This window comes from Strigops habroptila, chromosome 2 (assembly GCF_004027225.2).
Source record: "Strigops habroptila isolate Jane chromosome 2, bStrHab1.2.pri, whole genome shotgun sequence".
NCBI lineage: Eukaryota > Metazoa > Chordata > Aves > Psittaciformes > Psittacidae > Strigops > Strigops habroptila.
Genome location: NC_044278.2, coordinates 30,400,503 through 30,422,265, shown reverse-complemented (window position 1 = coordinate 30,422,265; position 21,763 = coordinate 30,400,503). Strand labels below are relative to the sequence as shown.

The window sequence follows — 21,763 nt, the reverse complement described above, 5'->3', positions numbered from 1 at the left end:
CATGCTGGCCAAGGCGGGTCCCTGCTGGGGAGCGTGCTGAGATGGTTAAAGAGGGCCGTAACTCAGCTGCCGAGAAACTGCCCCTAAGACCTCTTCATCTGCGCACTGACGGGACGGAGCGATTGCACAGCTTCGCCCCGACGGCCCCTGCCTGTGGACAGCTCGGCCCTGCTGAGACCCGGCCTCGCTGACCCAGCCGGCCCGACCCGGCTCCTCCATAGTGCTGCCCGGCGGGCTGGGGACGACGAGCGCCCGGCACTGCCCTGGTGGTAGCGAAAGGTTTTTGATAGAGCTGTGCCAGGGAAGGACTTGTGACGGGTGACAGGTCTGGAGGGGTTTTGTTTTGCATTTTCTCCATGCAAAGGAGGCTTGCACCAGCTCCCCAATGGAGCTGAGCCCACTGCTCGTGCCAGCCAAAGAGCTGGAGGCTCATGCCGGCACCTGACGGCAGGCCCTGCAGCGTATCGTTACCTGCAACAGCGCACAGATGGGGAGGAAGGGGAGGAGAAAGGGAAGGAGGGGACCGCATGCGTTTAATGCCTCATTTTCGCAGAAAAAGGACAGCCTTTGCGGCCACAGTGCCGCTTCTGAGAGGCCACTGAGCCCGAAGGGTGTTCCTGCCCGTGCTTTCCTGCAGCCGAGAGGCGCTGCGAGGGGCCGGTGTCAGGTGGGAGGCGGGGACGCTCGGTGCTGCCAGCCTGGCGGTGCTGGAGGCCGGGGGCCACGGCGGTCCCGTCTATAGCGTGCGAAGGGTACACAACTCTGCGCCCTTTAGCCCGGACAGCCTTCAGAGTCCCTGCAAACTGCTGTGCCGCTGTGAAACCAAGCGCCAGCTTTTCCTCCGGTTCCCTCTCGCCCATCAGGTGCCTTCAAACGAACCTCCCACTGCAAACTTTCAGGGGCAAAGGCCGCTGCAGCAGGAACCCCTCTCGGCTCCATTTCGGGAGGCAGAAGTTGGCACCCAGGCGGAAGCCCTACCCTAAGCTCTAGCCCTGGAGAGTATTTCCAAACACCTCACCTGAATCCCACCCGGATCCGGGGATCCTTTGGCAGGGTGTCCCCAGATAGCCCTGGTCTAGAAATGACGGGAGCCTTTCTTCCCCCTCTCTGGGCGTCCCTTGGATACCCAGCGGGTCCCCCCAGACCTCGCCGCGGAAGTGCCCCGTGTGCGGCTTCGCTTCCCTGTGGGTAGGGGAAAGACTCCTTCCCTTCACCGGGAGAAAGAAGTTCTTGGCCACGCAGTGGGAAGAATGCTTTGAAGAGCCAAACGAAAAGTCGCACTTTTGTACCGCTGTTGCCCAATTCACAGTTCGGAGAAGGCTCCTAACTTCCAGGGACCAGTCAAAATGTTCTTTCAGCTGAAACGCTGCTTGTCCCGGGTCGGAAAGTTTGAGGATGGCAAGGACATCCTGCAGCCTCTGTCCCGACACGGTAACAAACGCAAACAAGAGAGTCTGTCCTGGTGCTGAGTGGCTTGCCCTTCTTTCGATTTACTAATTGCAAATTCAGAAACACGAGATTGTAACCCTACAAAGGGGCTTACACATAGCTGTGTAAAAACTGTCCTGAAACGATCCCTAACTTTCCGCAGGACGAAGCAGATTTACTCTTTGAGGCACTCACGACGAAGCTTTTCACTACCGAACCGTGTTTCTGCGTGGCAATCTGCTCTGTCCAGGTACAGTTTCACAGTATCCCCCAACTCTCCACTACTTCTGAAATTCTTTCTTAACCCGGACAATAAAGGGGAAAAAAAAAAAAAAAAACCAAACAAAAAAACAACCAAAAGTCATTTCCTCAAATTTGTTCCCTTTGAATATTTAAATTGGAGTTGCAATTGCGAACTCTCATCAAAAGTAAACGTTTGTTGGATCAGCTTGGCATTCGTGGAAGCTTATTTTAAAGCCGACGATTTTATCGTTTAATCCACCAGCAGATCGTTTTAAAGGTGGAAAAGAAACGAATAAAACCTTCCTTTTAGATAAAGGGCTAACGCCCATTAACTTGTCTTCCGAGAGATTTGCGAACGTCCTGCAAACATGCGGATGCAACAGGCTCCGCCGAGCCGCTCCTGCCCAGCCCGGGGATAAGGCACATTTTCACTCACTGGCCTGGAGTGAAGCCAAAAGAGCTCCCGAGACAAACTGAGCTCTTCTACATCGTTCAAACGAGCTGGGATTTGCTGGGGCGGCCCCCGCCTTGAAGGGCTCTCCGGTGGGGAGGAATACCGGTATCCGACACAGCTGTGAGCCCGTGCCGTGCCGGACGGGTCATTTCGAAGGAAACGTTTAAAAATGCCCCGTTGCAGTACGAATTACCTGTGACGCTGGCCCCGAAAGCCGTTTACCTGAGGGCGAGCATCCTTCCCGCAAGAGCTAAGACACTCGTGAGGTGGGCTGGTCCCCGACCACAGCCACTTTGCCGTGCCTGGGGATGCGGGATCGCCTACGGCCAGCGGCTCGCGCCGGCTCCGGGCGCTGCCGGTACCGATAAGCCAGGGGAGCCAGAGCCGGGCTCAGCGGGCAGGAACTGGCACGGCAAAGCGCTGCCTGCTGAGAGGGTGACTCGCCAGTCCCAGGCACAACCTCCTCTCTCCCGACATTCCGCCGCCGGCAAACATATATAAGAGCCCCTCTCCTCGTTCGCCCTCCATTTACTGAGGTCTGTAACAGCTAGGGTTCCGTCCCCACCGGGGAAGACAAGGACGGGCACGGCGCGGTGCCTGGCAGGCACCACCAAGGGAGAAATAACCAGCCTTAGTCTCAACTGTGCCCGCCAGCCCCCCCCGGGCACCGGGCGGCTGGTTTGGCTCCGACAGCGGCGTCCCAGGGACAGAGAGAGGGCTTTGCACAGGCCCCTCAAAGTTCGTGCTACTTCTGCCGTTGAAAGACGTGGTGGTCCTCACACAAACGAGTCCCCCTCCCTTCGGCAAAACCGGGCACGATTTCCCCCCCCACCGTCTTTTGACATCTCTGGCTGTTTTTCAAGGTACCTCAACTTTCACTTTGTACCGTTTCCCAGTTTCCAGGCCGGAGGGTGAGTTAAACTGTAATAAGATCTAGAAATACTTGGGAACAACTCCCACCTTTGCTCTCCAAATGCATAAATTCGTAGACACACACGTTTGAAAGCCCGGTAGCTTTTCTGCTCGGGATTCTGCTAAAAGAATTACTTAGCGATGTATTATGTTAAGTATCGGGTTGCCCTGTAACTTGGAGTATTTCCTTTGTGTCTGCTGTACGCCCCCGGAGCGCACGGTACCCCAGCGTTGTCCAGTCGCCATCCTCCACAAGGAACCTTGGGCCAGCTACACGCGCCGGGAGTTTCAGGGCGGCCTCTCCTGGGGGATTTTTCCCCGGCAAGGTTGTGCCTTCCTCGGCCGGGAGAGCAACAGGGAAATTACGGGTGGGCGGCGAGCTGCCAGCCCCGGCATTCGCCGGGCACGGGGAGGAGGCGGCCCCTGCCCTCAGTCTGGCTTTGTCTTCCGCGTTTAGGCGAGGGACTGGGTTGGATGAGGGGAAGGATGGGGTCTGGCAGCCCGTGAGGTGAGCAAGCAGCAGAGCTGACACCTTGCTCCAAGCCCCGTCTGCAGCAGGGGGCGAGGGATCTCATCCCCGACGGCGCAAGGGATCGCACCGCTTGGTAAGCGGGGCCGAGAAGCCGGGCCGGGTAAGGAGCCGACGGGGAGCCCCCGGCCGCGGCAGGAGTAACTTCTGCTCGGTAGGAGAGGCTCCTCTGCCGCGGTCTCTTTGGGAAGGTGCAGGGCTGAGGTAGCTAACTTAGACAGGGATGTGCTGCCAGCCTTCTCTCTGTGAGCTTCAGCGTCACCGGCTGGAAAGGAGGCCGAGGGCTGGGCGATGGGAGGGATGGGTGTAAAGATCAAGAATTTAGTTTAAAAAAAAAAAAAAAAAAGGAAAGAAAAAAAAGAAAAGCCCAATTCCCAGAGATTAAAAAAACCACAAACAAACAAACAAACAAGCAAAACACCACCAAAACCAAAACAAGCTCCAAAACAAACCACCCACAAATAAACCCCGGACGAAAACCGCCCTCCAGGACACCTGGACAAACCCAAACCCGGCTCTTCCCGGCCCAAACCCCGGTCTTCCCGGCGAGCCAGAAACACCGGATCGTATTAACAGGCCCGAAAGCGGCCGCACGACAAACGGGTCCCGGGCAGCTACCGCACCAGTGACTGTTTCCTTCCCTCCCTCGCTGCAGGGCGGGAGAGGCCGAAGCGACACCGCCGCCGGTCCCCGCAATGCTCCGGACGGCTGCCGGCTCCCGCCGCCTGGGAACGGCCGCGCAGCTCCATGGAAGCCCTAATGGCACTTTTGTTTTAGTAAGACCTTAAATGCCACTATTAGCGGTTAGTACAATTGGGGCAGGGTTTCGAGGAGGGATTACTCACGCCGTCGGCCTCGACTTTATTTCTTTCTTTAATTCATTAATGAGCCTCTTCCGAATGCGTATGAAAATGAGATGAAATAGCTGCAACTCTTACGGATTTTCTTAAAATACACATTTACGGTCAGGTTTAAACAGGGACCGAAAACTCTGGATGCTTCTAGGAATTCCCGTTGTCTGAGTCTAGACGTAAGGAAGAGGTTTAAGATCTATCGCTCAGTCATTTTATTCAGGTCATTTTGTATAGCGCACATTATCTTTTGTGTCACTTATTAATTAGCTTGTTCCCATCCGCTTTAAAGATCCATAAATGTGCCATTTTACAGTCAGTTTTGGCAACTGCGTCAAGGATGGGGGGAGGGTCACAATCTAAACCCGTCTGCCTCAGGGCAGAGAATCGCGGGTTTTGAAAGCGATTTATTCTCGCGTCTCTTTCTCTCATTAGCTCATTTTCAGAAAGAAAAAAAAACAAAAAACGGAACAAACTCAAACCCAAAACCAAACCCAAAACCAACGAAATCACAAAATACTGACAGCCAAGACAGAATAAGTCCCGTGGTGTATTTTTGTTCTACAGTAATAAATGCCTTGGCAAAACATCAAAACACAAGAGAAGACGATCTTACAGAGCGGGAGCGCGGGGGAGGCTGTAGGTTGCTGTCTCCTGGTCTTTATTACATGAATCTGAAGGTCAGAGTGAAACCGTGTGTCTGTGATCTCGGAGCAAAAAATTCTGCCTTCTCCGCACCTTGAACGGAGAAAGGAGTAGAAACTGGAACAGAAATTTCCTTTCTTGCAGTCTAATCGGGCTCCTCCGCGAGGGAAACCTGTGAGTTCAGTCCAAAATGTGCATCTTTGGGAAAACTCTGGCCAGGGCGAGCAGTGGGAGACCTATTTGAACCCCCTCACAAGCCCCGTCGAAGCGCTGCGACCAGAAGCCTCGGTGGGGGTCTCAAACTTTGCCTAAACTATGTGTCAGCTAGCTCTGGAAATAAAGCAGGAGGGGAAGCCATCCACTGGAGTTTTTAAAAACACAGACCTTTCCCTGTCTCTCTTCCCCTCCAGTCTAGACAGAGCTGGAAGCCAGTTTTATAGCTGGACAACGTTCCTGATCACGCTGGCTGCAGTTACCCCGGGCCTAGCACATGCTGGAGGCGTCTCAGGCCTGTCCCCTGTCCTGCCACCGCCGGCTGGAAGAAATAAACTCCCTTCGGCCTTACAGGGGTGATGCCCCGGTGCCGGCTGGGGCGACCTGGGGCGCTGAACGGGCGGCTGAAGCCGCTTTGTGACGACTCCCCGAGGAGCAGGGCGGCGTGGATCTCACTGCCCGGGCAGCAGAGGCCGGCGGGCGGCGAGCGGGCCTGTGACGTGCCCACCTTTATTTCAAGTCCCAGGACCTCGGACGTGGATTCCCCCTCCCTCTCCCCCCCCTCCATGTGGTCCAGCATGATCCAAGGGGAGTTTTCCCCAGGTCTTGCTGCCCCAGAATTTAAGATGCGGCTCCAGGGACCCCTTTCAGGTCCCCGCCTTCCCCCCCCCCCCCCAGTAAAGCCAACTTTAAACCACCAACCGGGTATGGGGGTTGGGGGAGAACATCCTTCCTCTCCGTCCGCAGACAAATCTCTAGGGAAAGGGAAATTGGGGTACTGCGGCCCTGTGTGTCGTCCGGCATCACCCCGCCCGGCACCAAGCGCCCTACTGCAGCCACCTGTCCTACTGCACCCTCCCAGGCACTAAACATACGGTTCGGAGACCGGAGGCAGTGATTTCCCCTGCCTGTCATCCCTGAATGCAAAGCTTTGGTTTTAAATGTATTTCCACCCGTACTTAAGACGATGAAAGATCAGGAATTCGCCCTATGCATTTAAACGTTGTTCTTAATAAGCAGAGTGTGCGGAAGCGCACGCCCGGCCTGTTTAAGGAAGACAGACGCATAAAACACACCCGAGCTGTGGGTATAAACCTGCTCTCGGGGTCGTCTTGTTGCTCTTGAGGATCAGTAGGGCTGCAAAAGCAGGGACACATCCGGCAGCATCTCGTAACGTGCCGCTTTTCTCCACTCTTAAATCAAAGCCATTCGAGGGCATGCTCCCCAGCCAGGGCCGGCGAGCGGCCCCCCGAAATTACGACTCTCTATTTCTCATCGGGAAATTCCCCAATGGGGGATAATGGCTGGAAGTCTCAGAGGAGCAGCGCCTCGTTCCCCCCTTGCCCCGCTAACCGGGCGTGCTGCGGGAGCACACGCCAAAGGAGCCCTGGCTTTCCCTAGCACGGCTAGTACTTGCTCTCGAAATTACTGAATTAGATGGCCACAACGGTAAGCTTCTCTCGGTTTGGGAGTTGGGGTTTTCCGCCTCCGCTCCTCTTATTTTCATATATATATATACATATTTAATTTTATCTGCAGCCTTTTAATAAAGCTCCTTAGAAACCGCGAAGGAGAGCAGACTTTGCACTCTGGAATTTGCTAATTCCTTCAACATCTTCCCCTCCCCGTCCGGAGAGGCACAAACAAATGACAAAGGGGGGAGCTGGGCTTTATTTAGCCACCCGCAGACACTAACCGGCGTTTCATTTCACGGCTCAGCGGCGGCACGGAAAGAACGGGGGGCCGACGGCTCCCATGGGTGCCTGCAGGCCTCTTCCTCTCTCCCGAAGAGGCCCGACCTTGCGTCCTTTTGGGTTGTAGGGTGCGAGGCTGGTTTTTTACCAAACCCCGGGGGAAGAAAGGAAGGAAGCAGAGCGGGGTGTCAGGCCTCCTTGCTCCGTGTCTCCAAGAAGAGCGACAGGAGCCGCCGGCGCTCGCCGCCCCGCGCGGTCCCGGCTCTGCATAGCCCGCGCTGGGGAGCAGCGGGGTTTCGGCCCTGCTCGGGGGCAGGCTGGGCTCGGACCGGTCTCCCCCTGCTCTCCCTGGTCCCTGGAGAAGGCGGATGGCCTCCTTTCGAAGCCGCAGCACCTTATTTCCCAGCTTGCTTCCCTACCTCCAGAAAACTCCAACCAAAACAAAATAATAACACCACCACCCACGGTATGTTTTTTTCCCGGGGGCCGTGCCCGACCACCGGCAGGAGCGCCGTGCCTGGCCACCGGCAGGAGCGCCGTGCAGAGGGGCCTACCCCGCGGGCCGGGCCGGCTGCCTCCCGGGGCCGCAGACACCAGGCACGGCAGAAGCGAGCAGAGTCCGCTTTCCTCGGGACAGTCCCCCCAAGAAGATGGAGCTGAACCGGCGCAAAGGAGGAGCGAAGAGGGGGATTCACCGGACGGCTCTGATACCCCGCACCTCCCTCCGCCGCCACCCCGGCACAACTGCCAGCCGGGGTCCCCGCATAGCCCGCAACACCGGCCGCGGCTCCCGGGGGCTGGGGGGGGGGGGCTCATTTTCTTGCATGCGGCTGCAACGAGCTGTTCTCGGCTTTAGGCCTCACAGGACCAGGGCTGCTCCTTGCAGCCAGCCCGTCACCCCTGTGTCAAGCCTTCCTTTCGGGCAGTAAGCGCACCGCTGCCGCCTCTGCCTCGGCAAGCCGGCTCCTTTCCACGCCCGGCGGCTTCTCCCTCTCTAGCACCCCTGCAAGCACCCAGCTTCCGATGAGTGTTTGTCTCGGATTATGTGCCTCCCTCCCCCCCAAACCTCTCTGGGGCCGCGGGGCTGCCCCCTGCCTCCGGTACGGGCCGGGCGGGAGGAGGACGGCCCCTCCCGGGGTGGTTACCTTCGGGGAAGACGGCTCGCATTTTCAGGTAGCTGGTGGTGAGGCGGATGATGGACGCCTTGTCCAGCTGGGAGGTGATGGCCGAGGGCAGAGGCAGGAGTTTGGCCAGTTCGTAGAATTCTCCATTTTCTTTTTCCCGTCTAGTCTTTGCCGCGTTCTTGGATTTTTCCTTCATCGCGACTACTGCAAGGCGAAGATGACACTGGCATATTAGACCCGATTCTTCTGAATTTCAGGGGGCATGGATTTCGGCTTCAGAGTTAGTATTTTCGTTTAAGAAAGGGAGGGAGGGAATTCACCCAAATCAAATCAAATGATAATAATAAAAAATAAAAGTAAAAAGGGAGGAAAAACAGGGGAGAGAAAAAATGTCAAATCAACCAAACAAAAACACCACCAACAGAAATGGTGCGAGGAGGGGGAAGGCGATCTCTGAGCCACAACCACGACAGGCAAGGCGCTCGGGAGAAAACAGTTCTGCTCTGACCCTGCAGTATCTGGCTCTTGGAAACAGAGACTGAAAGACCTACACGAACCCCGGTCCTCTGCCTGCAGCTGGAATCGGATCTTCTCCGCAACGGGGAACAAATCACCGGGTTCCCTTCACTGGGGGTTTTCTTCTACTCAATCCGTCCTCGTCCAAAAATAATAAAAAAATATATTAAAAATAGAGCGTCCACGTAAGAAATCATTGGGTTAAGCAGGCTGAACCATTTTTGTACACTTCGTCTCTTGAAAAAAAAAAAAAAAAAGGAAAAGGAAAATAATGAAAGGAAAGACCGAGCTGCTCGTTTAACGACGTGCCAAACGATCTGGTCCCGGAGCCCGCGATGCGAGGAGCCGAGCGATGAGCTTGCCGGCAGCCCCCTGCTAATCGAAAGTCAAAGCCGGTGCTGAGGGAACTGGCGACTGGAGCACTCCGAAATCACAGGTTCTCATTTCCTTCCGACGCTTCCCTCTCGGCCAGCTCTCGGCGTCTTGCGGCAGAACGACGCTTTCCTCCGTCCCCGAGGGGCTGCTTCAGCGGCGCGGCGCTGGGGGCGGCGGGATCCGCGGGGCGGCGGCAGCGGTGGCGGGGCCGGGCGGGTGGCAGGGCTGCGGGCGCGGGGGGCTGCTGGCCGCGGGGCTGCTCTTGCCGCTCCGGCCGCTGCGCCCAGCTCCAAATGTGGTTCTCATGCGGAGTCAAATTAAAGGATCCGTTTTCCTCGGGACCAGTGCCACTTCAGCGTTGTCTCTTTCCAAACAAGTCCGAGCGCTGGCAAAGGCGCGGGATTGATTCTGCTATTCTGTTGGATTTACTTACTGTTTGTTTGTTTTTGTTTTTTTGGTCTTTTTTGGTTTTTTTTTGTTGTTTTGGTTTTTTTTTTTTTGTTTGTTTTATTTTCCCTTCTTCTAAAGAAAAAGAATTTGCAAGATCAGGAATTGTTTCTTTTTATTCCTATTATTTGTCACGTATTTAAATAGCAAAGCGGTGGCTCTTTGCATAGACGTGCCTTTCAAAGGCAGAGGGAGGGTTTGCTACATTCACCTCCCGCAAGGAGCAGCGATCCTCACCATACAGCAAGGATCGAAGGCAAAATTCCCCTCCTCTCGGAAATCCAAGCTGCCACGCTCCTCGCCTGAGAGCACCGGTATCTCCGGGTTTTTCCCCCCCCCCCCTTTTTTTTTTTTCCAGGGGCAGAAGGAGCTCTGAAGTGAACCTCTCTGTTAATTCTTTAGCAAAGGCTGCAGAAAGCCAGGAGAGCCTCAAGAGGGGAGGGGATAATGTATCCGTGACGTGTCCTCCCGCGCAGCGCCCTCCGAGGGACCCAAATACAGAGGAGCCAGAACAGAGCCGCAATTAGCACTTGCCATGGGACGAGAGGCCGGGGCGGGAGGAGCGGGGGGCGGAGGCCTTTTGGCTGCGGCAGCCCCAGCCTGCTCCCCCCGACCTCCCTCCGCGACCCCGGAGAGCCGGAGGAGACCCGCGGCCCCTTCCCTCGTAACCTGCCGTCGCTCACGTAGGCGCTTGGTGCACCGGCCGTGACCCCATGGCGCCGGGGGGGCCCTGGTATCCCCCCACCCGGCACCCGGTTGCCGTCGGGGGCCAGGGCATGCTTGGGGCCGCGACCCGCTTGAGCCCTCCGTCACCAGACCCATTGTACCGCCATTAGGTCATCCGAGCACTGTCGCCTTGCTGTTCTGGCTCTGGGTAGAAGAGGCAAAATGTACCTGCACACACATACCTACGTGTGTGTGTATCGTATATTCACACGCATATGCATATATAGAACACATTTATACTATATATGCACGTTATATATATATACTGCATGTATATTACACGTGTGCGTATGCATGTATATGTGCATGTACGCACATAAGTACATTTACAAAAGCGCACACCGCACACACATATATATTTACGCGTGGCTCCTCGCACTGCTAAGTGCGCTGACAGGAAAGCGCGGGACAGAGCTCGGGGTCCCCTCTGCCCCGCAGCCCTCCCCGCCGGTGCCGTACCGGCGGCCGCCGCTCACCAGCCCCCGACGTGACTCTCCGCTGCCCGGCAGGCCGCTGGTGACCAGGGCTTACACCCGAAGGAGCCGAAGCGGCTCTTCGGGGAAGGTGAAAAAACGTCCCGAGCGACCGGGCTTTGCTGCGCGGGGCTCACCGTCCTGTAACCGCAGGGGTTGGGGCTACCTTTGCAGGGGTTGTCACAGCGGCCTCTACAAGATGAGCAGTGCCCGGGTCACCCCTCCCCGCCAGCGACAGGACTAAGCCCGGCCCTGCCCGGCCCGAGCCGTGCCCGGCCACTCTTTGGCGCGGCCCCGGCCCGATGGGAGCCCTTTGCGCTCCGAGGGTACCGTAGTGCTGCTGCGGAGGGCACGGCCGTTGGGACACGCACTTACATAGACCCACTTCCACGGGGAACCGGCGCTACCCAGTGTCCCTCGGGGGGAGCTGTCCTGCAGCCGGCGACTGAAGCAGCAGTGCGGAGGAAACCCTCGGTGCGAAGAACGGGAGGGACAGGGCAGAGCGGCGGGCAGAGCCCGGCGAGACGCGGCTCCACAACCGCGGACACGGGGAGGGAGCCGAGAGGGGGACGGGGTCGCCCGTTTGAAAAACACAATGCACCGGTCCTTAATATTAATCCCCGGGAGAGGCCTGGCTGGCGGGCGAGTGTGTTTGCTTAAGCTCGCCCTCCCCTCTGTAATTATCCTATTACACCAGAAAGGGCCCTGCCCGGCGTTGTCGAGGGAAAGGCCACGCTCTTTAACCTCCCCGCCGCCGGCAGAGGCCCCGTCTCCGCGGGCGGGACTTGCGCGGGCTCCCGCACCGCTGGCCCGGCGCTCCCCTCCTGGGCCGTCCCGCTGGGACGCGCCTCCCGCAGAGGCCGGTTGCCGCATTGCTCCCGGGGGGTGGCGAGCGGGGAGGCTGGGGCACCTCTCCAAGCATTTGCCGCTTGAAACGTGGGGCAAGGAGCGGGGTACAGTCGCCCCGAGGGGCTCCCGGACATGCCCGCACGGGCTCTTGTCCTCTCCCGTCCCAAATCCACCGCTCTCCCAGTGCAGATACCCAGTACCGTGCCTGTCCCTCGTCTGGCGCGCCCGAGGGGACCGGAAAAAGGGTATCTGTCCTGCAGTCCTGGGTGGGATTTAAGCTAAAGCTGGCTTCCAGGTCAAAGAAAGCTTGAGAAAAACGGTTGCACAATGGCGCCCAGGCGATGTGGTCCGCTTTTTACCTTCCTGCACTGCCCTTTTCGCACGCAGAACAGGAGCAGCCTCGCAGCGCTCCTGCAAGGGCACCCGTCGCATGGGGACACTTTTGGCTTTGGGGACGGCAGATGTAGGCGGCAATTAAACCCGCCGCTCTATTTTTCTTTTTCTTTAATTTTTTATTTTTCCTTTTCTATTTCTTTTGCTTTTTAAATTTTTCCTTTTCATCTTTTCTTTTTTATTTTTATTTTTTTTTTTACGGAATCATGCCCCCGAGCAAAACAAACCAAAATTAATCTAGAAAAAAACCCCCACCAGTCGAAAAGAAACTGCAGCCTTTCGGGGAAATTCTCAAAATTCAGTACAACCTCCGCCCGCCGCCGAAACTGGACTCATTAGCAGAGGTAAAAACAAATATACGAGTGAAAATATTATATATGTATATGTATATGCTGAAAAGTAGCTGTATTTCAAGCAGGGTCCGGCACAAGAAGCTCCGCGATCGCTAACCCCGAGAAAGAAACTGTACGGGACATTTCTGTGCCCTCTAAACAATATATAGGGACGAGAAATTGGCTCCAAAGCAAGATAGAGGGAAGCACGTTATGTTCCTAACAAACGACGGTAATTTGGAGAAAGGGCAGGTTTGCGAATGTTTGCAACGTAATTCCGACAGAAAAATTAAAATCACGGTTGGTACAAGGGTGGCCCAAACCTACCGAGGTGGATTCGCAATGTTCAACTCGGGGAGTGCGAGGTGGCTGCAGGGACCTTCGGGGACGGGCTTCCCTCCGTCCGTTTTAATAAGAAACTCCCCTTCAGGGAGGAAAAGAAAGAAGGAGAAGAAATAAAACAATTAATTACTTAAATATTCAGATCATATTTTCGCTGATACGTTATTGCATCATGAACCGGGAGCACGCACACAGACAGTCAAAAGCACTGTTATTTAACAACATTTTCCCTTGATTCGAGGGGGAAACTGCCCCGGGTGGGAACTCGAAGGCGAGGGTTTCTTTGCAGGTGAGTTGTGTTGCAGAGGAATATTTCGCCTTTTTTTTTTTTTTTTTTTCCGCCTCGCTCCTCACTTAAGGGTTTAAACTAAAAATTGGGAATAAAGAGGAGAACGTGTAGATAAAATCAAACTCCACTACCCCACAAACAAACTCTACCAGCAGCTCCTCTGCCGCGGGTCACGCACTGCACCGGGAGACACTGGGGCTTGCGCGGCGGGGCCGAGCTCTTGAGCGCCCCACAGCGCGCGTGTGTGCGTGTCTCTGTGCGTCTGTGTGTGCATCTGTGTATGTCGCTGTGTGTGGGGTGTTACGCGGGTCCGGCGGGCGCGCAGCACACGCGCGTCCAGCGTGAGGAGGCGAGATGCCGGGGCAGGAGCTGAAGAAGAAACTCAAAAGAAGGGGGGCTGACGCCTTTTTCTGGGGTTGAGGGAGTAATCCTGAACGCAAGTAGCTTCCCGCTAAAGAAGTGGGTCCCGGCACACGCAGGACCCGGGGGTGCGTAGGGGGGTGGTCATCCCACTACCACCACCACCTCTCTTGTCCCATCCCCTGCCTGGCAGCGGCTGCCCCAGCCGGGAACCGCGGGGAGGGTGTGTGTGTGTTGGTTCCAGGGGCGCTTCAGCCACCGTTTGTGGATCTCAGTGTTTTGTGGTAGGGATGCTGGCAGGGAAGAAGGGCCCAGGCAGGCAGCAGGTCAGGGCTGGGCATCCACTCGTGTCTGTGGAAGTGGTCCCGGTGCCAGTTGGTCAGCTCCTTGGACAGGCACCTTTGCAGCACCGTGGCTTTGGTCTTCCACGGTTGCATGCTTTCCTGTGTTTCTTTCTCATGTGTTCATATAATATACACAGTGGTAGATGGGTCCAGGCTGGGGAGAACAGGGCTGTGGGGCCAAGCACAGTGTGGGTCGTAACGTTTGTCTGATGTGCTCAGCTAACGTATTAACTGTGAGAAATACCACCAAGTTCCTCAGGAAAGAAAATATCATCAGATATTTTAACATTTACAAGCTGCAACGTCTGCATTGGTATGAGCTCAAGAACTAGCAGTGCTTACCTTCCCCAGAGGAATCCCTTGTATTTTTTTTCCTGTAACTACCGTTCCCAAGTGTGGATGTATACACACACGCGCTCACACACACAAATCCTATAAATGCTAATAAAACAGATTCCTCAGGATTTGTTTAACTTTCCCTGGCACCACAATCTTATATTGATATTCAATGGGGTTACTAGTGTGCACGAGGATTACTAGTTAAGTATAGACCGTAGGATCAACCTTCTAGTATGCCACTTGAACATGTCCTTACAAATAAGTGAGGTAGGAAACGTAAGCATTGACAATACGATTAATTTGCACTGCAGACTTGAAAGGAAAAAAGGAAGTTAAATCATGGTGCTAGAATTATTAAACTATGCAGAATTGAGGCCTCTGGTTGCAGGGGATCATTTTCAGCTCTTTACTTGAAGCTGTGTTACTGCTATTGTCCAACCTTTGCTGGCCACATGGGACAAGGTTTGGCAATGAGACAGAAAATTATTTCTACTGGGCATGAACTGGAAATATCCAGCTGGGGTGTGGATCCCATTTCTAATCAGAGTGGAGGGAAGGAAAGCTCAATGCGCTCTCTTGTTACTCAGATAGCATTTTTAGTTTGTCAAAAGCAGCTTGAGCTAACTATTCAGAAAAATACCTGCTGTTTAAATATAAAACAAGGCTGTTTTAGTTTTTCCTTAGAACTAGTAAATTTGGGTTTTTTTCTGTACATGAGGTAGAGCAGGGTACATGGTGTACACAATATACAGTACCTTTACATAACATACAGCGATAATACAGGCATTAAACACTGCAGGACCTGTCAGAATTGATGGACTGATCCAAATGGATGACATTTGCAAAAAATATGTCTAAGTTAAAAACACTGAATGCTCATGCTTGTGTCAGGTTTTTAATTTCATTTTTCTAAGGAGAATAAGATTATTTTGTTAAGGCCAACTTCATTCCTTTTTTCCAACTGGATCTGGAATTTGACGAGTTTTCTGAAAGTATTTTCGTAAAACTCAGATAATTGATATTAATTATGATGCCCTAACTTTCATGACCAAACTTTTGCTTCTGCTAATATAAGCTGCAAACCATATTTCAAATTTTAGCTGCATCAGATAGTTTAAAGGGTGAAAGCTGTCCTTGGGAACAGGAGAGGGAACGTATCAATCACAGAGAGGAAGCTTCTAGGATGAAGAAATAGGAAAAACCCAGTAGGAAAAGCACACAGTGGAGCATTTTTGCTCTATCTGTCTAGAACCCTTTGAACATAATGAAAGTCAAAGTAAGTATTTTTATTTACTTTTTTAAAGTTATGTTCAGTGACTTGAACTTGTTTTCTCAATGGCCCTCAGCTCATATGAATAGTGTGACTAATCTAGTGGAGATGAGTAATGGATCTGTGAGGAATAGAGGAATTCTGATGCAAAAACATCTCTCTGTTTTCTGGTGGTATTTTATGCTTCTTGGCATTCAATATATTATATAATGGCTGTCATAAGAACTTCAGTAATACTTTATGGTAAAGTTTATAAATACTTTAGTCATGATTTAGAAATGATGAATGGAAAACACTATACGTAATTATGTGATGTTTTACTATGTTCTAAGAACATTCATAAGCAAATGTATATGCTTTCATTAACTACTGTACCTTTGATTTGTTGTAACATCCTGATTCAATATTTTTGCATTTGCCCATTGAATGCTTTGTAACACATGTAATAGCTTATTTCTAAATAGTTCTTTTGCCATGTGTGTGCAGGGAAATTTAAGTAAAGAATAATCTATTCACATGGGACTGAGACATTATTGCAAGGGAGAAGGGGTGGAGAAGGGAAGCCAACGTTCTAGTGAAGGTTGCTTTAGTGAACTTAAGACCTTAGCCTTGCAAATGAAAGTCTATCAGCCAACTGTCCTAGCTTAAAAGAGCATAGAATAGTCACAGCAGTGAAGCCACAGCAAGGCATAAAAAGACACTGAGAAGAGCGGGAAGAGGGAGTCTGTCTTCTTGCTAGTGTGGTTGAGCTGATTAGGCAGGTCTAGCATGGGCATGGGAAAAGCAAGAATTCACAAGCTCAGCTCTTAGGGAGCTGGTGGTGTGGTTTCAATGGATGTGATCCCTTTTGGTTCAAATGGCAGAGCAGAGAACAGCCTCATACCATGGTGTCTTGTTTGAAGTGGGTTGCAAGTCTCCCAACCTTCATCCTTGCAGAGTCAAGGCTTTGTGTGTGTGTAAGGAGCCATTTGTGCTGAAGGCAGAATGCAAGAGATGTTTCCTGCCTCTGCTCATGTCTTTTCAATATAAAAACAGACAGTTGTTTTCTTCTGGTCACAATGACCTTCCCCAGAGGCAATGATACTGAAAAGTTATGCCATTTGAATAGTAATTGCCACAATGCAACTACGTTCGCCATTGAAACATTTCAAAACCATCCTGCATGGGCACACAAGGCATCTGTTTTTATTCGTAACTCACCCCTCAACAAATTCACACCAGCAGGTTTTGTAGCTGAACTGCTAGTCAGTCAGCAAATGTGTCTGAAAGGGGAGCTGCTCTCAGTATAGGGACTTGCTGCTATTTCTCATTACTGTTTCCAGCTTTGGCTATAACTTTCACATGCCTTCTTCCTTTTGTCAGGGTTCATATTGTCAAGGTTCCATGCTTTATTATGGGAACTTGGTATATGTTCGATCTTAACTGAACAAAGATGACCCAAGTTCAATCTCTGTTAACATTGGAAAGATACTCAGAAGATACTGCCCTCTAAAATGATCTGTTTGACCTTTATACACTGATGCTGAAATTTGATCCCTAAGACCCACCAATACCAAAGAATTAGACACTTCAGTCACTGGATGCCATTTAAATGTGCTCTCAGTTTCAGAGTTCAAAGCCAGATCCAGAAAGGGACTCAGGAAGAATGCAGATGCTGAAGTCTAAAATGGGAATGCTGAGCACTTCCACTCAGTTGCTAGCTAATTATGGATATATCTAAAGCCAAATTTTCATCATCCCAGCTCCCTAAACATACCCCCAGTCACACCTCAACATCAGCAGGGCAGAGCTGTCATGATACCTAAAGCAGAACAAGGAAGCAAGTAGTTCTCTGCTTCTCTCCTTTGATCTGTGCCCAATACAATCAATAAATACACTGTGAAAATGCACTGAAAGCTTCTTCCTCTCCACAATCAATAGGAGAAGACGTCCTCATGTGTAAAAGGAGGGTCTTGAGGATCAAATTCCAGGTGACCCTCTCATGGGAATCAGTCCTCCAAGAACCTCTCCAACGTGAGTCCTTCCCATGGGTTTCAGTTCTTCACAAACTGCTCCAGCACGGGTGTTTCCACAGGGAGCAGTCCCTCAGGAACAGATGGCTCCAGCGTGGGTCCCCTGTGGGGCCACATGTCCTGCAGCAAACCTGCTCCAGCGTGGGCTCCTCTCTCCACGGACCCACAGGTCTTGCCAGGAGCCTGCACCAGCTTGGGCTTCCCAAAGGGTCACAGCCTCCTTTGGGCATCCTCCTGGTCTGGTGTGGGGTTCTTCGTGGGCTGCAGGTGGATATCTGCTCCACCATGGACCCCCATGGGCTGCAGGGCACAGTCTGCCTCACCATGGTCTGCACCAAAGGCTCCAGGGGAATCTCTGCTCTGGCACCTGGAGCACCTCCTTCTACGCTGACCTTGAGATCTGCAGAGTTGTTTCTCTCACATATTCTCTCTCCGGCTGCAATTGCACAGTTGTTGGTTTTTTTGTTTTGTTTTCTTTTTTCATGGGTTTTTTTTTGTTTGTGTTTTTTTGATTGTTTTTTATTTGTTTATTTTGCTTTGTTCTTTTTTTACTTTCTCTCTTCCCCTCCCCCCCCAATCTGTTATCCCAGAGGTGCTACCAACATCGCTGATCAGCTTGCTCATGGCCAGTGGTGGGTCTGTCTTGAAGTTGGCTGTCATTGGCTCTGTGGACAGAGAGGAAGTTTTTAGTACCTCCTCACAGAAGCCACCCCTGTAGCCCTCCTACTACCAAAACCTTGCCATACAAACCCAATACACTTCTCTATTAAGAGTATGTTTGAGGTATCGGACCATTATCCACTCGAGTGTGTGTGGTGAGTACTTTCCTCCTGAATTAATTTCTTTGTGCATAGAAGAATCAGGATTTACTGAGGAAACTTTTGATACCTTTTCAAATGGCTTTTTATTAGTTTGTTTGTTTTAAATATATATTATTTGAGGACAGACACTGCACACAAATGCATTAAAAGTCTTTGGGATAGAATGAGGTGGAGGACTCCCTTCTCCCAGCCAACTGCCCTGCCAAGCAGGATAGGATCACATTCTTTTTTTTTTTTCCTTTCCTTTCCTTAATGTTTTCTAGGCAAAGCAGCCTGGAGTGAGCAGGAGCGACTGGAAGTCTCAGTCCCATTTATATCCTGCTGTTGTTGAAAAGATGGAGATAAAAGTTTGAACTTCCTCAAAGGCAATTGAACTTTCCCCTTATTTCATGAATTCATGACCATTCTGTGGTCTGGCAGGAAGATGAGGAAAACTGGTGTTCTGCCTCCAATCTCAGAGCTTAAACAGCATTTGCCTTTTTTTTTTTTCCCCCCTGTTACTTCCCCCACCCCCCTTCTCCCCCCCCAACAAAAAACCAAAGTAAAATGTTAAAAGAAAATCCCAGTCAGGGAACCTCATAATAAGGAAGATATCTAAGTCTAATGCATGAAAAAGGCTGTAAGAACTGTCCCACTCCCTTAGCTTCTCTCTGTGGCTCACTTATGTGTTTCAGTGCTCAGCTTTTTTATGCATTCTCTTTAAAAGAATCCAGTCCCATAGCAGATTAGGTAGCTAACCCTGAGTTTGGAAATGATGCTAGGATTTGGATTATTTACAAGGAGCTGAAACACCTAGCTTTATGTCTTCAAAATAATAGTTTTTTTGTATTTTCCGATCTTAAAAAAAAAAAAAAAAAGGTAAAACCAAAACAAAGAGAAATCTGTTTTATGTTGTAATGAAGCAATACATGAAATTATGTTTTCTGGTGCTACTTCATTAGGAATTTCCAAATATTCCTGACATCATATGTTCTCATATAACCGTCTCCACACAACAAATTTCAGCCAAATAAGATTCTTGGGCTTAAGTCTCCCAGATGGTGGACACCATGCTACAATGGAAAGAAAGACACCTCCCCTCCACCCCTCCTTTCTTCCAAACCAGTGTAGAATTTTCTTGCATTTCCAGACATGCAATGTGCTTCTTTTAAGAGATAAGAAAACAGCAGATTCCCCCTATCAACAGAAACTGGTACATACTGTAGTCTCCAAACACTCCTTTTATCACTTGAATGGTTTCAGAAAGGCTTTTATTTCTTCACCTCCTGCTTCCCAATATAAAAGAATGTGCTTCCTTGTCTCTCCTCCCTTTTGAACTAAGAGCCTTTTCTGTATTTATTTTCTTCCAAGTTCTCTCTACTTCAGGATTTCTCCAGCACTGGAGACATGCTATGAGCACATCTTGGGACACTTTCCTGCAGCAGGGATTGGCAGACAACTGTTTACCCTGAATAGATTGCAAGTATCGGACAGTGCAAATACTCACAGTGGGATTGATTACACTGATGTGTCTGACCCTCTGAACACATGCAGTGTGGACCAAAAAAACCAGAGGGGATGTTAGGCTGAGCTGAATATTTGTGCAATTAATGTGAAATAAATATTCTCCCAACTGCCTACTCAGTGCTTTACTGACTGTTGAAGACCCACCATTGAGGAAGTTTGTAGTCTAATTCCATAAACATATAGGATTTCAGGCAGGTCAGTAGAACAGACTTTAGACTGAGACATATAAATGCAGGGTGAGAGGAAATAGGAGTAAGAAGAACACAGAGAATGTTATTTATCATGAATGCCTGAGAGAATCAGCTAGAGAGCTGAAATGAATTTAGAGGGAGATAAAGCTGACAGATAAATCTTCGCCAAATCTGAGATGAGAGAACAGCATGATTGGAGAAATAAAATAGATGTGGTGATGATAGCCGCTAGAAGAGGAGTGAAGCTCTGCAGAAGTTCAAACCCATTTTCAATAAGATGTTTTATCTCTGGGGATTACTCAACCAGAAACTACAAGTCCTCTGAGATTTGTCTCAACACCAGTAAAAATGCACAGGTCTGATACTGCAAACAGAGTTCCTGTGAAGAGGCTAAACTCCTCATGAATCAATATCATGGTCTTCAGTATTAACATGGCTTTCAGTCAGTGGAGGCTTTTTCAAATGAGGTAATGTTTTTAACTTAACATCGTATTCTATACTCCTAGCAAGGGCAGAGATGTTGTGGAACCAGGCCGTACTGGAACAATATTTGCTTCCCTATGAGCTTTTGGTCAAATGATTTAATAATTTCTTACATTCAGCACCTAGGACATATAACTTGTCTCAAGAGACTGATGTTTACTATGTAGTGAAATCAGACCTGATGCTAAAATATTAAAAAGGAGAACTGTTCTGGTCCACCACAGATATTCACTTTTGTTTTTGATGTCCTCTGTTTTTGTAAACCAAATGAAAAGAATATTCAGACTGTTTGTGTATTCACATCTGCATATGTATATGCTTAATGTAGGACCTTTGATAACGTGATTTTAACAAAAAGGCAAGTAAAGTAAGGAACTTCAACTTTTAACTGTAAACTTCCTGGGGTTTGACAGATTAAATCAAATCCTTAAGGGCATTTTACCATAGTATTTTTCTACTCAAGTATGTGATTTATGTCCTCTTTTTATTATGTGAACTTTTGTCTCAGTACTATTTGATTTAGTCTCCTAATGGTTCTCAGCTGATTTTTTTTACTATCTGCAAATTTTTGCACACAAAACTAGACAAATGCAGTGCAGGGGTAAATTAAATTGTGCAATTTAGTGAAAAAGCAAGTTATGGAGAGAACAAGATTTTAACTGTTGATCCAAAACAGCTCTGCATGTAGACAATGGATCCTTGGTGTTTACTGTATACTATCTGTCTAAATACAAGGATTACTGTTTCCTCTGGTGTAGCAACTGGCTGGAGGTTCTCACTAGTAGCTGTTATTAGTAGCAATGACACATTAATTGAACTTCACTGCTTCCAGGTGTGTGGCACACTCCAGGGTCACCCAGTGCACTACAGTTTCATGTGTATTCAATTACTGTAACGTTATGAAGGAATGTAACATGTCATGCATTAAAATGTCAATTACCACTTTTTATGGGATAGTGAGTAAAATAAACCAATGAGCTTTTCATAGCGTCAGTTTTGTCTGTTTCGTTGCTGTAAGCATTCAATGAAGAACTCCTTTATCCCCTTCCTCGTCTATGCAACCAGAAGACAGAAACGTGTTTAGAAATTACTGCTCACTGTTAGAAATGGTTAGGTTACTTGTATATGAATGAGTGGCTTGGATGGATCATGTTGTATTGTTATTAGTGATGCATCATAGAATCATAGTATGGTTAGGGTTGGAAGGAACCTTTAAAGCTCATCTAGTCCAACTCGTCTTCCATGGGCAGGGGACAACTTCAACTAGATCAGGTTGTTCAGAGCCCTGTCCAACCTTGAATGTTTCCACGGATGTGGCATCCTGTTATGAATGAATCTGTAATGGTCCACCTCAGTGATTTGGTCTGAGACCCTCAATGTCATGGGCAAAAACTCTCATGTGATTTCAGGGACACAAAACATTTGACACTCTGCCCTCTCTCCGAGCCAGTGATAACATCTTTGCTAGAACAGATCTGGTTGTGCTTCATAGGCTTTTTCTGCAGTTTTTACATTGTAAATGTTCACACCAGAGACACCCTAGGAAACGTCCCCCTCTAAAGAGAAATGCTTTTTTTTATCAAGGTGTTTGTTCTCCCCAGG

General features: G+C 50.4%; 1 protein-coding gene and 2 long non-coding RNA genes across 3 annotated transcripts in view; 2 read left to right on the top strand and 1 right to left on the bottom strand.

The window, feature by feature from the left end:
- Window positions 1-8,301, bottom strand: part of SIM2 (SIM bHLH transcription factor 2) — a 60,090-nt gene extending 51,789 nt beyond the window's left edge. Inside the window, exon 1 of the mRNA XM_030475965.1 lies at window positions 8,115-8,301. Within this exon, the coding sequence (XP_030331825.1) occupies window positions 8,115-8,289 (175 nt within the window). The 5' untranslated portion in view covers window positions 8,290-8,301. The remainder of the gene's footprint in view (window positions 1-8,114) is intronic.
- On the top strand, window positions 4,229-5,441 carry LOC115603747. Its single transcript, XR_003989986.1, has 2 exons — window positions 4,229-4,369; window positions 5,207-5,441. It is a non-coding gene; the product is annotated as an uncharacterized LOC115603747 (long non-coding RNA).
- Window positions 7,444-8,784, top strand: LOC115603746. Its single transcript, XR_003989985.1, has 2 exons — window positions 7,444-8,142; window positions 8,259-8,784. It is a non-coding gene; the product is annotated as an uncharacterized LOC115603746 (long non-coding RNA).
- The last annotated feature ends 12,979 nt before the right edge of the window (window positions 8,785-21,763 follow it).